General features: G+C 35.9%; 1 protein-coding gene across 7 annotated transcripts in view; it reads right to left on the bottom strand.

Annotated features, from left to right (window-relative positions):
* RALGPS1 (Ral GEF with PH domain and SH3 binding motif 1) overlaps positions 1 to 12,399 on the bottom strand; it is a 74,370-nt gene that overhangs the window by 53,667 nt on the left and 8,304 nt on the right. For all 7 annotated transcript variants that reach the window (XM_061352652.1, XM_061352656.1, XM_061352658.1 and 4 more), the window contains 8 exons: positions 12,163 to 12,256; positions 9,217 to 9,343; positions 7,329 to 7,436; positions 5,144 to 5,194; positions 2,540 to 2,623; positions 2,328 to 2,417; positions 1,907 to 1,999; positions 1,376 to 1,502 (listed from right to left, as the gene is read on the bottom strand). In XM_061352652.1, coding sequence (XP_061208636.1) covers positions 1,376 to 1,502; positions 1,907 to 1,999; positions 2,328 to 2,417; positions 2,540 to 2,623; positions 5,144 to 5,194; positions 7,329 to 7,436; positions 9,217 to 9,273 — 610 coding nt within the window. In that variant the 5' untranslated portion in view covers positions 9,274 to 9,343; positions 12,163 to 12,256. The remainder of the gene's footprint in view (positions 1 to 1,375; positions 1,503 to 1,906; positions 2,000 to 2,327; positions 2,418 to 2,539; positions 2,624 to 5,143; positions 5,195 to 7,328; positions 7,437 to 9,216; positions 9,344 to 12,162; positions 12,257 to 12,399) is intronic.

Below are 12,399 nucleotides of genomic sequence, written 5' to 3'. Positions count from 1 at the left end.
CTACCTCAAATCAGTTGTGTATCAAGTTTTATACACAACTACTGTTACCATGTAAGAAGCGTGCAAATATGGCAACATCAAAACCAAAGCATTTTTCAGCTGAGAAAAATACTAAATTTCCACAGATCCCAAAGAGGAAGAACATTTTGTAGGTCATACGACAACCCTGAATTTCTGAACAGTATTGAAGCTTTATCTGGCACTGGTTTACCTACTGGACTCTGGGAAACAAGTTTCAGGTAAGAAATATTTAATGCAAGTGTGAAACACTTTACTTTAAAAGAGCAGTAACACTGCTTAATCCTTGCAGTCACCAGGCAGAGGCTCTCTGGTTTATGAAACCTGAGGTACAATATATGCAGGGTTCATGCAGGTAGAACACAAGGCAGAATGATGTTAGATGAGGAAAAAGGTTGCATTTATAAGTGGAGTTTAGGGTTATACCAATACTTTAAAATGTTTAAGACAACTCTTTATGGTGTATTCTGTTGCTGAATATGATGGGGATTCCAGACTTAGTTTGATTTTTTTTAAACACATTCTTTCTGGAAGTCGTATTTACAGAATGTTCAAAACAATTACTTCAACAGGACCATGCTCTGCATACGTGGACTGATACACAAAAAGCACCACATGTGTCTCTTCTTGGTCACTGAAAATAACTGCAATAAATTATCTTAAAGTTTATGATATTGCTTCCAGAAGACATGGGTGAATACTTCTTAGATTAACTCTTAATTTTAAAAATCTCCTCACTAGAAAGATATTCCAGTGGCTGAATGGCCTTGTTTTAACAGGAACCTGGGTTTTGCAGTGTTACTCAGGAATGCTAGCACAGTTCAGCAATGGGCAGGAACTGTGAGATAGAGCCACTGGGGAAATAATGACACAGTGTGCCTACATGAATAATACAAGGGAATACAGGAAAGATAAGTCAATTGATTAAACTGACTGTTCAGTTTATATCTCCCTTCAAAGTATTTACAAGAAACTAACACAAACCAACAGGTTAGAGACACCAAGTTATGAGGAATCTGAAAAAACAGTACAGCAGAAATGACAGCTACAGGAACAAGGTCTTAAATCATGCTGTAATCAAAGACACTTCTGAAATACAATGCTCTTGTAAATGCTGTCCTCTTGATGTCTTCAGGAAAGACACATGTATTTTCAGATGTCAGTAATGCACAAAACTTCTGCAAGTCAGAGATTCTAGACAGTGTATAGCTTAAAAACATTCATCAGATCCATTTAAATATGAAATTAAGTGAACCATACCTTCTCTCTAGAGCGTTCTGCAGGTGCACAACACGCTACATTAGTGCTCAGCAGTCAGAAGGAGCTCCACATAAAGAAAGTAATTGTTCACACTCACCTAAATATGGAATAGTAGGAACCATTTTTAAGCTTTTGATGTACTCTCGTGTCCTTTTATAATTATCTTCCTTAGAGAGTAGATAGTCTAGCTTCTCAAAGGTGGTCTTGTCTTTACGATTCAAAAGCTACAGAGAAAAAAATGAAAGCATACAAGTTTAAGAAGAATCCACACAAAAGAAAACAATAAAATTTGTTGAATCACACACAGTAAATGAAAGCACAGTCAAGTTAGGATTAAACTCATCATCATTAATGCTTCTGTATTTGTAATAGGTCTTTATTCCTCCTTTCTGGCAACTTATTCATTTTTATTCTGTAAAAAGGTCCTCCAAGATTACTTATCAAGGAAAGTTCTCTGAAGGACATAAACAGTGGCTTCTAGACCAGATAGGGAATATTTATGTATTTTAGTACTGCAAAATCAGGACTTAAAAGAATCTTCCAGAAATGCAATTTGACAATTCAGAAGAACTCTGAAAACTTGAGAACTCAAACAGGACCAAAAAGACAATGATCAAAGGTAACTTACGGCCCGGGTTTTGGTCAGTCTGAAGATGGGTGCACTTTGCAGTGCTGACACCACAGACATAAGAGAATGAAGATTATTCAGTTCCAAAAGCTTCTGAAAAAAGTGAATAATAGCTTTTAGCACGTAAAAAAAGGAAGCAGAACTGATTAATCTCAAAGTTACATTAATAAAATATGAAGTTTTACTCAATGACTGCAGAAAACACTAAGCAAAGGTCCAAGATTAATTACGCTGAACTGGGCAGTTTTATTTAATCAAGTAAAACCAATGGATGCCATACCTCTATCTTATTCTTGTAGTACAACATAGCAAATATGCTAAAAAAAAAGAATGTTAGCCTTTGTAATCCAACAACAGCTCACAGGAGCAGTGCAGAAACAAACAAAAAGGAAGTAAGATAGTACAAGAAATTTGCACTTACTTTAGCTATTTTCACAAAATGGCTCAGTATTTCTGCCCTTATTTTTAAGGTCTGTGCTGTTAATATTTCTCGTACAACCCAAAAACTGACCTATAAAGTAAACACATATAACAAAAATATTCTTAAGTTTTAATTCATAGTTGTTCTATTTAACTTTATACTCAAAGACAACTGTCAAACAGTACCTGTTCATCAGTAATCAAGTCATTTACCTGGTTAAACCTCCTAGTAAAGGCAACAATATTTGGAGCGAGGATATGTTTTTCTTTCTTATTCCATCCACAGCTTGCTAGTTCCTAGGAAACACATTTAAAAATTGCCTTACAAATCCATAATGTTTAAAAACATTTTAAAGTGTAAAAACTGATACATGACAGAAACAGCTATCAGAGGATTAGTATAATCAATTTCATGACTAGTCTAAGCAAACACTTCTGTGTTTTTCTGATGTATATAAACGATGTGATTTGTGTGTGCCCTGGTACTAGAAAAAATAGACATTAGATTCACATACAGAAAGCCCCAGCAATCAGCCACAACTGATGGCTCTGAAGTTTTACTCCGTATTGATTACTTCAGCCCAGGGTTCCCTCAACAAACAACTCAGCAGACATAGGAGTAAAGATTTTGTTAGTATATAACCTTACCTGGTTCAGAACTGAAGCTAAAGCTAAACATATCAATAAGCAAAATTAGCAGTAGTTAGAGTACAAAATTCAGCAGTGCAACCAGAGGCAGTAACCTAGCTGTTGTTCCTGAATGTCGTCTTCATTATTACAATTAGTAGAACTTCCACGCATACACTACAGCCAGAAAGAAAACATCAATTTTCCAACAGTTATTTCAGGCAGTTGCAAATATATTTAGATACCTTGACAGATTCAAGTTACCACCTACCTATACAGTCTTTATATTCAGGTATTTATGTCAGATGTGACAAGAGGGAGATACATACATACTGAAAATGAGTTATCCGTAACACCAGTTCTAAGTCACTCCTCTGTTTTTAGAACCACAAATTTCAGTTTTAATCAAATTATTCAACTTTCTAAATGTATGCTATTAACTTTAGATGCCTTCACATGAAAAGGCAAAGACAGCCAAAGAGAATTCTGCCTCTGAAAAGCACTTTGTACATTCTGATAAACAGAGCACACTCTCGAGATGCGGAGTTCTGCATGTTCCCATGTGAGCACCACGAAATGCATTTCCCGTTCCAAACATATTTTGTATCCCAATGTTCCAGCATTTAAGCCTTCTGCAGATAAAAATGCCAATTCACATCTGTCAAGACGCAGATCCTCCACGTGATCTCATCTTAGGAGTCTGGAAATCACATGCTGATGTGGAAAAATCTCAGTCACTCTTAATAGGGACAGCAGAATTTACATTTATCAGAAAAATGAAGAGGTCAGTAACCTAAGTATATTAAGCAGTTGCTAAAGGGCTAGTGAGCAACAATGGAAAATCCTGTGCATGGTAAAATCATTTGACTGGGTTTAAAATTTGGACTGAACAGGAAGATTGATAAGAGTAAGTGATCCAACATGCCCCTGCTGAATTTTTTTCTAATACTGCTAAAATGTACTGTGTTCTAGAATTACACTTCATCTTTTTGCATGGAAGGATGCAGGCAATTTCCTCAATGCACATGCCATAAGAAGTTTTCTGATCAAGCGTGCAAGAAAATTTGTGAAATTTGTGGAGTTTGACGTTTACAGAACTTTGAAATAAAAAAAAACAAACAGAACAAACCCTAAAAGTTTCCTAGAAACATAAGCATAGTTATTTCTGCTGGAGAACAAAGAGTTGTTAATCTTATCAAACTCTTGGAAAGGAGCATGCAGCTGTGTTTTTTAGTAACAGCTCAATCAAGAAGCAGAAAAGCACCTCAGTAACTGCTTGGTTTAAAGTTTGTTTGTGTGAAATAAGTCTTGGCAACCAGAACTCCAAAATCTTATGTCTTTCCATCCATGCATGAGCTCATGTTAAAGAGTAAAACCTGAACAAAAACAATATAATGTTCTTCCCCCAGACACAAAATTCAACAATAGGTTAAAGCAGACAGCCCAATGGTTGCTGACTGATGAGTTTCTTCCATGCAATACAGGAAGGAAAACTGAGAAGGTAGAGTTCTGGTGTAAAATGGCAGACAACCATCTGCCTATGAACAATGCAAGAGACAGCAGTCATCTACATGAAACCCTGCAGGACTCAGTGGGGTAGTTTATTATAGGGTATCCACACTTGTGGACACAGAAGAATGAGTACATCAACTTGATTTAAAAGGCTACAAGGCCTCAAACAAATGCAGTTACAGACTATAAATAAGTATTTGATCTGAAGAGAAAATGTTAACCTTCATAGTTTAATAGTTTACCTAATAACAAGAGGCAGGGAGAATAAAAATACACAGACTGTATCTTGCTTTAAAACCTAGTCTTACAGTTGGCAGAACTTCACAACACAAACAGATGTTTATTTTTGGCAAACAAACAATTAAGTTATATTGGTAACTGCAGTAACACAAAAGGCAGAAAATGCAACTAAAAACTAATAGTTTATAGCAACTGCTACTTAGTCACAGACCTGTATTCTAGCAGAAGCTGAAAATACAACGTTGGGGTTTTTCTGACTATTTCTCACTAAATTACATCTACCTGCCAACCAGAGTAGCACTTCAGGAAATTTCAGTCCCAGAAAGCAAAATGAAGCAATGACAAATGGAAAGAAGAACAGCAAATCAGTATTTTGTTTTGCTATGAAATTTTATGGCACAGATATTTCATAGCAGTTAAAGCAAATGCAAAACCTACCTCAGGTTGTATAGCTTTAAATACTGGCACATCCATCAACGTAATCTGGCTCTGCAATAAAGATAAGTAATGTAGTAAGAAGAGCTAATAATCATGCATTTACATCTGTCTTTTAGTAACTACAAACTACAGATTCTCATTTTCTCCATAGACCAGAACTGACCAGACCCGAATTTGGCTTCCTCTGTCCAGGCTGATGAATCACAGCAGAAACTCCACCATCCTGAGTGGCTCCATGTCATTATATTCTCTTACATCTACCAGCTGTAACTAAGTGAAGGTTTGCAGTACCTGCAGCAGTCTAAGAGGTAAAACTTGAGTTTGAAAGTCTTTTTGTTACATAATAAAGGGCCCAAACACTAATGGCAAGAAGGTTTATCTCCTTTCACATAGAAAGCATCATACGTTGTACATTCACTAGGATGGAAGACAATAAAGCATTATGATGTGTTAATTTGTTATGACTGAAATATGCTTTAAAGGGGTCATACATGCTTTTTCAGGCACTGATGAGCTTGTCCTGATGAGACAATGTAATGCTTTTTCAAAGCAAATTATTTTGAAAAAACAGCATTTATAGAACATTTTTAGCATCTGAGTGATAAAATATTTGAATTGCTTCAGTGACTGAATGACATTTTGTATTTGGAAGTTAAGTTTATGTTTAACCAATAGGTTACACTGTGAATGTATAAACCTACATAGCTTTTACCTTTGTAATTTACATGATTTAATATGCAAAAGAAACTGGCAAAAACCACTTCTTTGGATCTTTCCTCAGCAAAGCTTCTCTGATGCCCATCTTGTTAGGCTAAGCCCAAAAGAGCAAAAACTTGCTAATACCCTATCAAACTGGACCTTTGAACCCACTAATTAAAGAGCTATAACTATCTATTTAAATGTAATTTTAATAAGATTCAATCAAAATCACCAAAAAGGCAAAAGCAAAATTCAGTAGCAGTGACAAGCCAATGGTCTTTCTGTTGTATATGTGATCGCCACCAGGGAATTTCTCCTCTGCTCCTTCTAAATTTTATAAAGGAACACAACACACTAAATTTGGAAATGACCTTAACTCGGTGCCATTCCCTTCCCTAAATATTTATATCCAATACAGAGATCCCATCTTCGATAGCTGTCTGTCCTGATGTCCAGCGACCAAACTGTACTAACTACAGTAAACCCAGACCAGTGGCTATTTTCCTTCTCCCCAGCTGAACTGCTTCAAGTTATCTGAAGCATTCAGACTACTACAGTCTTGAGTAACAAGAAATAATATGTGGAATTCACTGGCTGCTATAATTTATTGAAAACAGAAATGATTGGTTGCTCTGTGTGGAACAGAAGCAGTAAATATCACTTGAGCTGTCAACAAAAAAGAGAATCACAGCAAACCAAGTAAATGGTTTTAATGCAACACAGGGAAGACAGCTACTCTGGCTAAGAAAGGTTTGGTGTTAAAAGTTCACGTGTCCATGTTAAAGTCAACATCACTACTTTTGCAAACAGGTATTATATAATTTTACATCAAATGAAAGAAATATCACTTTGATGCACAGAATATTAACAAAAACATTGAATAAATTTCAGTAGCTTTCATCCTCACTCCTCCATGCTGCTAAGCAAGTTAACCTATAACTTAAAAACAAAGGGGCAAGCACAAGAAGTGTACTGGACTTCTGCCATATGTGCAGTTCTGCTTTGAGTTTAGTGCTGAAACCCTGTTACTAAATAATACAAATTGTTTCCTCTCTACAAGCTTCTTTCCTGCTTTTAAGAAACAAATTTTTCTGAGAAACTGATGTTTCAGCACAAAAGATGAGTACTTGTGGTTTCAATTCCATAGATATATATATTTGTAAATACATATATACCTGTAAAAAAGGCATCAGGCTGTGGGTAACTAACATCTTTAAACATACACTAAGGTCTTCAAAAACACTAGAAAAAAAGTAAATAGCTTTATACAGAAAAACAAATATATCTGGTCAGGCCAGTACAGAATTATTAAATCCCAATACATGTTTATGTTGTTGAAGTTCATATAATCAGAAATTGGTTTTCAAGAACAGTGGCAGATCATTTAAAAGATTTTTATTTTAAGAAAAACATTTTATGTATTTTTTAATATCCTGCAAGCCCTGAATATTATACAAGCTTAAATGCAAAAACCATTTCTACTTACTGCGAACTCCTCAGGAGTTACTTTCAACACATCAAATACAACTGCATCATAGCTTTTATTGGCATAGTCTGAACTCCGCCCTTCCAGAGAATCTGAGCTGCTACTACCCTACAAAGAGAAAGTATTTGGCTTATCTGCAGAATAATAAATTTCATGTCAAATTCAGAAAATAAATACATGTAAAAATATTAAGAAATGACAAGAAAATATGAACTTCAAAAAACTTCAGACACTGAGTTATAAAATTTAGTTTACATGGTTCATCAATGTTTCCAACTCACTTTCCTCTGCAAAAAATACAGTGGCATTCCATTTTAGTAAGTTTTCAGTTTTAGAAAGCCATTTCTTAAATCATGAACTGGATAAAAAGTGCCGTCACACAAAAGGAAACATGTTGGAATCTTGAAGATTCATATTGAATAGAAATTGTAAAATTAAATATGGAAGGTAAAGAGTGGATAGATCCCAATCATGCTGCTCTATCCATAACATAATAAAAAATGAAAAACATGTCACATCCTGAAATTTAACCCAATGTAAGCTTCAGACTACTTTAGAAGAGTACTGTGCATGTCCTGCCTTAAAAATTTGGGCCTTGCATTCCTTTTGAAGCTTCTCTCCTTGGGCTCCAATGCAGATACTTGAAGCTTATCTTCCTTTCTTCAAGGATAAAGTGATTTAATAATAATAGCATTATTTTTCTCTTTTTTTACCTTAAAACTACATACTGAATAAAAACTTAGGCACGTAAAGTCTTAAGCCCTTACACCTCCCTGAAGTTATCTGTTTGCTAGAAGACCATTGTTTTCAAAACAAGATGTTTTGGAATCCTAACTAATTGTGACTTGTAATTCTCACTTAAAACTGACTTGGTACCAAAGAAATATAAGGTGATAAACGAGATCTGATTATTTTTCTTTCCCTACAAAGTATCTGGGGAACTACTGATTAGGAAGCCTGACATTTGTACTTGGCAAAACCAGTAAGAGAATAAAGGGGAGCTAGATTCAAAATGTCATCTTGAGAGAATGAAAACCTGTTTCTGTTAGCCTGAGGGCATTTATACTGTGCTTGAGAAAATAATCCTCTGCAAAGCACAGCTGTATTATGTACTTTTTATTTTGCTATAAGACTTTTAAAGATCAGCTCACTACTGAAGCAGCTGATTTGTTTCATGAAAATCAGGACAACTGCTTTGGCAGGATTAAGTTCTGTGTGCAAAAGGAATAACTATGATGGAAAAACTTGCTTCACACAGCTCTTCAGCTGTCTGAAGAGATGAAAGGTTTTTCAAGCAGGGAAGAATTTCAACAAAATGTTACCTTTTTTAAAAAGCATAAAGTACCTTCAATCATACATGTGCTTTATTGGGCAAGCTTTACTGTAGCTGATTTATAATATTTCATCATAATATTACATGAAAGAAAGAAACCAGAAAAACTCGGTAGGGAAAATGATTTTGAACAGTCTTCAATTGGCTGTCAGCTGTGCACAGCAGCTCAACATCAAATTAGATAACTTTTGGAAGCAGCACAACAGAGCTGCTCGGTCCTCAAAAAACAAACCGACTGGAATATTTCCGACTGGCTCTGTTTAGATGGTATGTTACATTGCTCCTAACGTATTAGTAATAAAAGGCTGCTGTAAGTTACAGAGTAACAGGTCAAAAATGCTATTTCAGACTAACCTAAATGAGTAACCATAATCAACAACAATAAAACAAATTAGTTGTGAACACTGAGAACCATAGAGTGGTGTCAAGGACTACACCCATTGCAAGAAAAAGGACTGACAGGACTAGTAGTGGAAGGGGCTTCTGTGAAAGCTGAAACAAGTCAAGATGTTCATTTTGATACAGGAGCTGACAAGACTACATAAGGAACTGTACCTCTGGAGTGGCGGAGGTGACCGTCACATTGGCCATGAGCTCATTCCTTTTATACATGCTCTCCCCAAGATGCAGGAAATTTCAGCTCAGCCCGCACTGGTGAAACAACATGATGAACACAGAAATCCTGCAAAACAAATGCATTTATGAGAATAAATAAATAAAATTTAGGAACACCCAACAATACAAGAGATTTCATTGTCCTTTCTCAGAGAAAAGGACTTCAGACATAAGATGATCTTAGGAGCTAGAATCCCTTTTATCTTTCAGGTACAAACTGTGAAAGAGTGGAAATATTAACTTAATGAAAATACAGGTGCTTCCTCACTTTTTCCTGTTCATCACTGGAATGAGTCTCAAAATCGGGTATTTGAGTCCCAGTATACCTTCCTAACGTGCAAATCCTATTTGCAGCTGCTTAGACCTATACAGACAGATGCACCTGAAAAAGCATTTTATGTCAGGCCCCAAGGAACAGTTTTACAGAGAAGAGAACTGGCTAACATCATCCTTCTTCACTGGAAGGATGAATCTCAAAGATTTCTGCTAATCCAGCAACAGCACTGTCTGAAGTGAGACTTTTTCCAAACTGAATTAAGCAGACAGAGGCAGTTCCAAATTGGCTTCAAGTATGTGATGTACCTTAAGCTTCCTCCAGAAACCAAAAGAAGGGACTACAAAAAATTTGAGTATGTGGCACCATGAAAAAGCTGCCTCTATCCACTTGGATCAAATAACCTGTTCCAGAATCTCTAAGTATTTAATGAACACACAGAAATATAAAGTGCTTAATGAAAACTACTGTTGATTACAACAGTAATACTCATATCTGAAAGAACCATTCAATCTTGAAATAAAGCACAAGTAATTCTGAGGCAGTGTATTCCTGCCTATTGAACAAAGGGAAGCATTAAGTATTTCTAAATATTTATCTCCTTGCTATCAGGAAATCAGTTTTCACCTTCTTGGATACATGTCATTGTACACTAAACAATATACACAGTACGGACATAGGTGGATATACATTTGCAAAACTATGCTGCATCTCATTCAGAAAAAATAGAATTTGTACACAAATAGGGACAAATAACATGAGAACAACTGTGATTATAGAGTTAATGCAGATAGCAATGGTACTCATAAAAGAATTACACATTTTTAAATAAAATCACTTAACTAGTGACAACAGATAATTCTAGAACACTGCCACCCAATGACAACTGAAACACTCCCTTTGATCAAAATTTTATGTAAGAGGGAGTGAAGGAACCCTGAACAATTTTATTTGCAAATATACACAGCAAAGAAAAATTTGATCATAAGACTGGTGAAAATTTACAGTTAATAAATCGTAATGTTATAGTAGACATTTTTCAGATACAGCATGTGCATTTCTGCATGTGTATAAGCATGTACACCCAAAACCTAACAACTGCTTATAGAACTACCAAGTCAGCTCAAGCTCCAATTCATCTTGAATTGAGAAAACAAACAGCGTATATGGTTGCTGCATCACTCCCCACAGCACACATAGAAGGACCTCGAGGCAACCACTGCCACAGACTCCTAGGTACTGTTCCAGCAAAATCTGTAGGTCCTCAAATAAGCAATTTGGGATTCTGCCACATGTCCCTTTGCATCCTCACCCTTTCCCACAACCCTCTGATCACACAAACACGAAAATGCTAGGAAAGCAAGCAGCTGAGAATAAAAATAACCTCTTATTTTACTTCCCCAATAAAGATGAGGTCTTCACCCTACCTGTCACCTCCACAAGGCCTTACATGACAAAACAACTCTCCCTGCAATCTCATGGGCATACATGAAACAGATCAGTAACCCTATTTCAAACACTGCCAGAATCTCCTCAGCTAAACTTGTCAAGAAGCAATTTCCTTTATCTTGTGTCTTGATAAGATTAACTCGTATTTTGAGTACTAACAGACTGCAAAGTATTTCTAAGGTCTGGAGTTGCTCCCGTTAATGGTCCTTAGAGATACTGAAGTGGAAAATAATTTTCATGATGTAATTTCTTTAAAACGTGGCATTTACATCAAGGCCACAAAAATATACTTGTCTCCTCCTTCTCCGCCTTTCTGACTCGGCTTTCCAGAGTGCGGGGGCTCAAAAATGCTCTGAAAGGGGAAAGAAAAATCCCATATGTGATCTTGTATCCTGACCAAGCTCAGTTTTACTCCAAGTTTTAACATCCAATAAACCAGAGAGACAGAAGTGCTTTAATCTCTGAAACAAAAATCACTAACAGACTTTTACCTTTCAACACCCAGTACATACAAAAAACTGCAAGATACTTTCATTCTAAAATGGACCAAAATAGGTATTTTTTTCTCCAAAAAATGTTTCAAATATAACACAAGCATTAAAAATGCACTGCTTTATCCTGTGTGCATGGCTTCTCCAAGATTCACATCTCCTATGGAAAAAAGTTCCTTGTTTTGCTACCTTGAGGAAAGTCATAGGAAGCAATTATGCTTTTAACTTAAGTCCAAGTGGTTTTTATTCTACTGAAATCACCCAGTCATCTGAAGTACTTCCGCACTTGCTATCACAGAAGGTATTATTCTGCAAATGAAGTACCAGTGAAGCTAATACTAAGCATGTTGTAACAAAAGGCCGTCAGACTTTATGCACAAAGATATTAAAAATAACACCAAAGCTACTCCCCCATAATGACATGTTGGCAATTAAAGGTAAAAAGTCACAAAAATGACATAATTTCTTTCCATTGCTTTGCAACTTGCTCTTTCAAGTTGATCAGGTTAATCATTAAAATCATGCCTTATGCAAACAGTGCTAAAAAAAAATATCAACACAAAGAAAACTCCTTATCTGTTTGTAGGGAAGGTTCACAGGTGTAATATTGCAGTAGATCTCATTCAGATTGCCAGAAGTAAAGTGGATAAATTAGGATGCAAACATACATACCACCAGAGGTTGTCTGTTCTTCTTTGCCAGTTTAACAAACCCATTTAGATATGTAGTTCTCACTGAAGCAAGAGTGAAGACAGTGCAAGAACAACTGAAAAGAAAAACAAAACAGAAACCACCACCATCAAAACTGAGCACAAAAGTAATTCCTGTAGCCATTATTTTACCAGCATTTGTCAAATTTTGGTATTTACAGCACATAAGTGACATTCTTTGAAAGCGGGAATGCAGTTT

This window comes from Neopsephotus bourkii, unplaced genomic scaffold (genome assembly GCF_033783945.1).
Source record: "Neopsephotus bourkii isolate Nb327-2 ecotype Australia unplaced genomic scaffold, CSIRO-AGI_Nbou_v1 NB_659, whole genome shotgun sequence".
In the NCBI taxonomy this organism is placed as follows: Eukaryota; Metazoa; Chordata; class Aves; order Psittaciformes; family Psittacidae; genus Neopsephotus; species Neopsephotus bourkii.
This window is presented reverse-complemented; position numbering and strand designations above follow the sequence as displayed.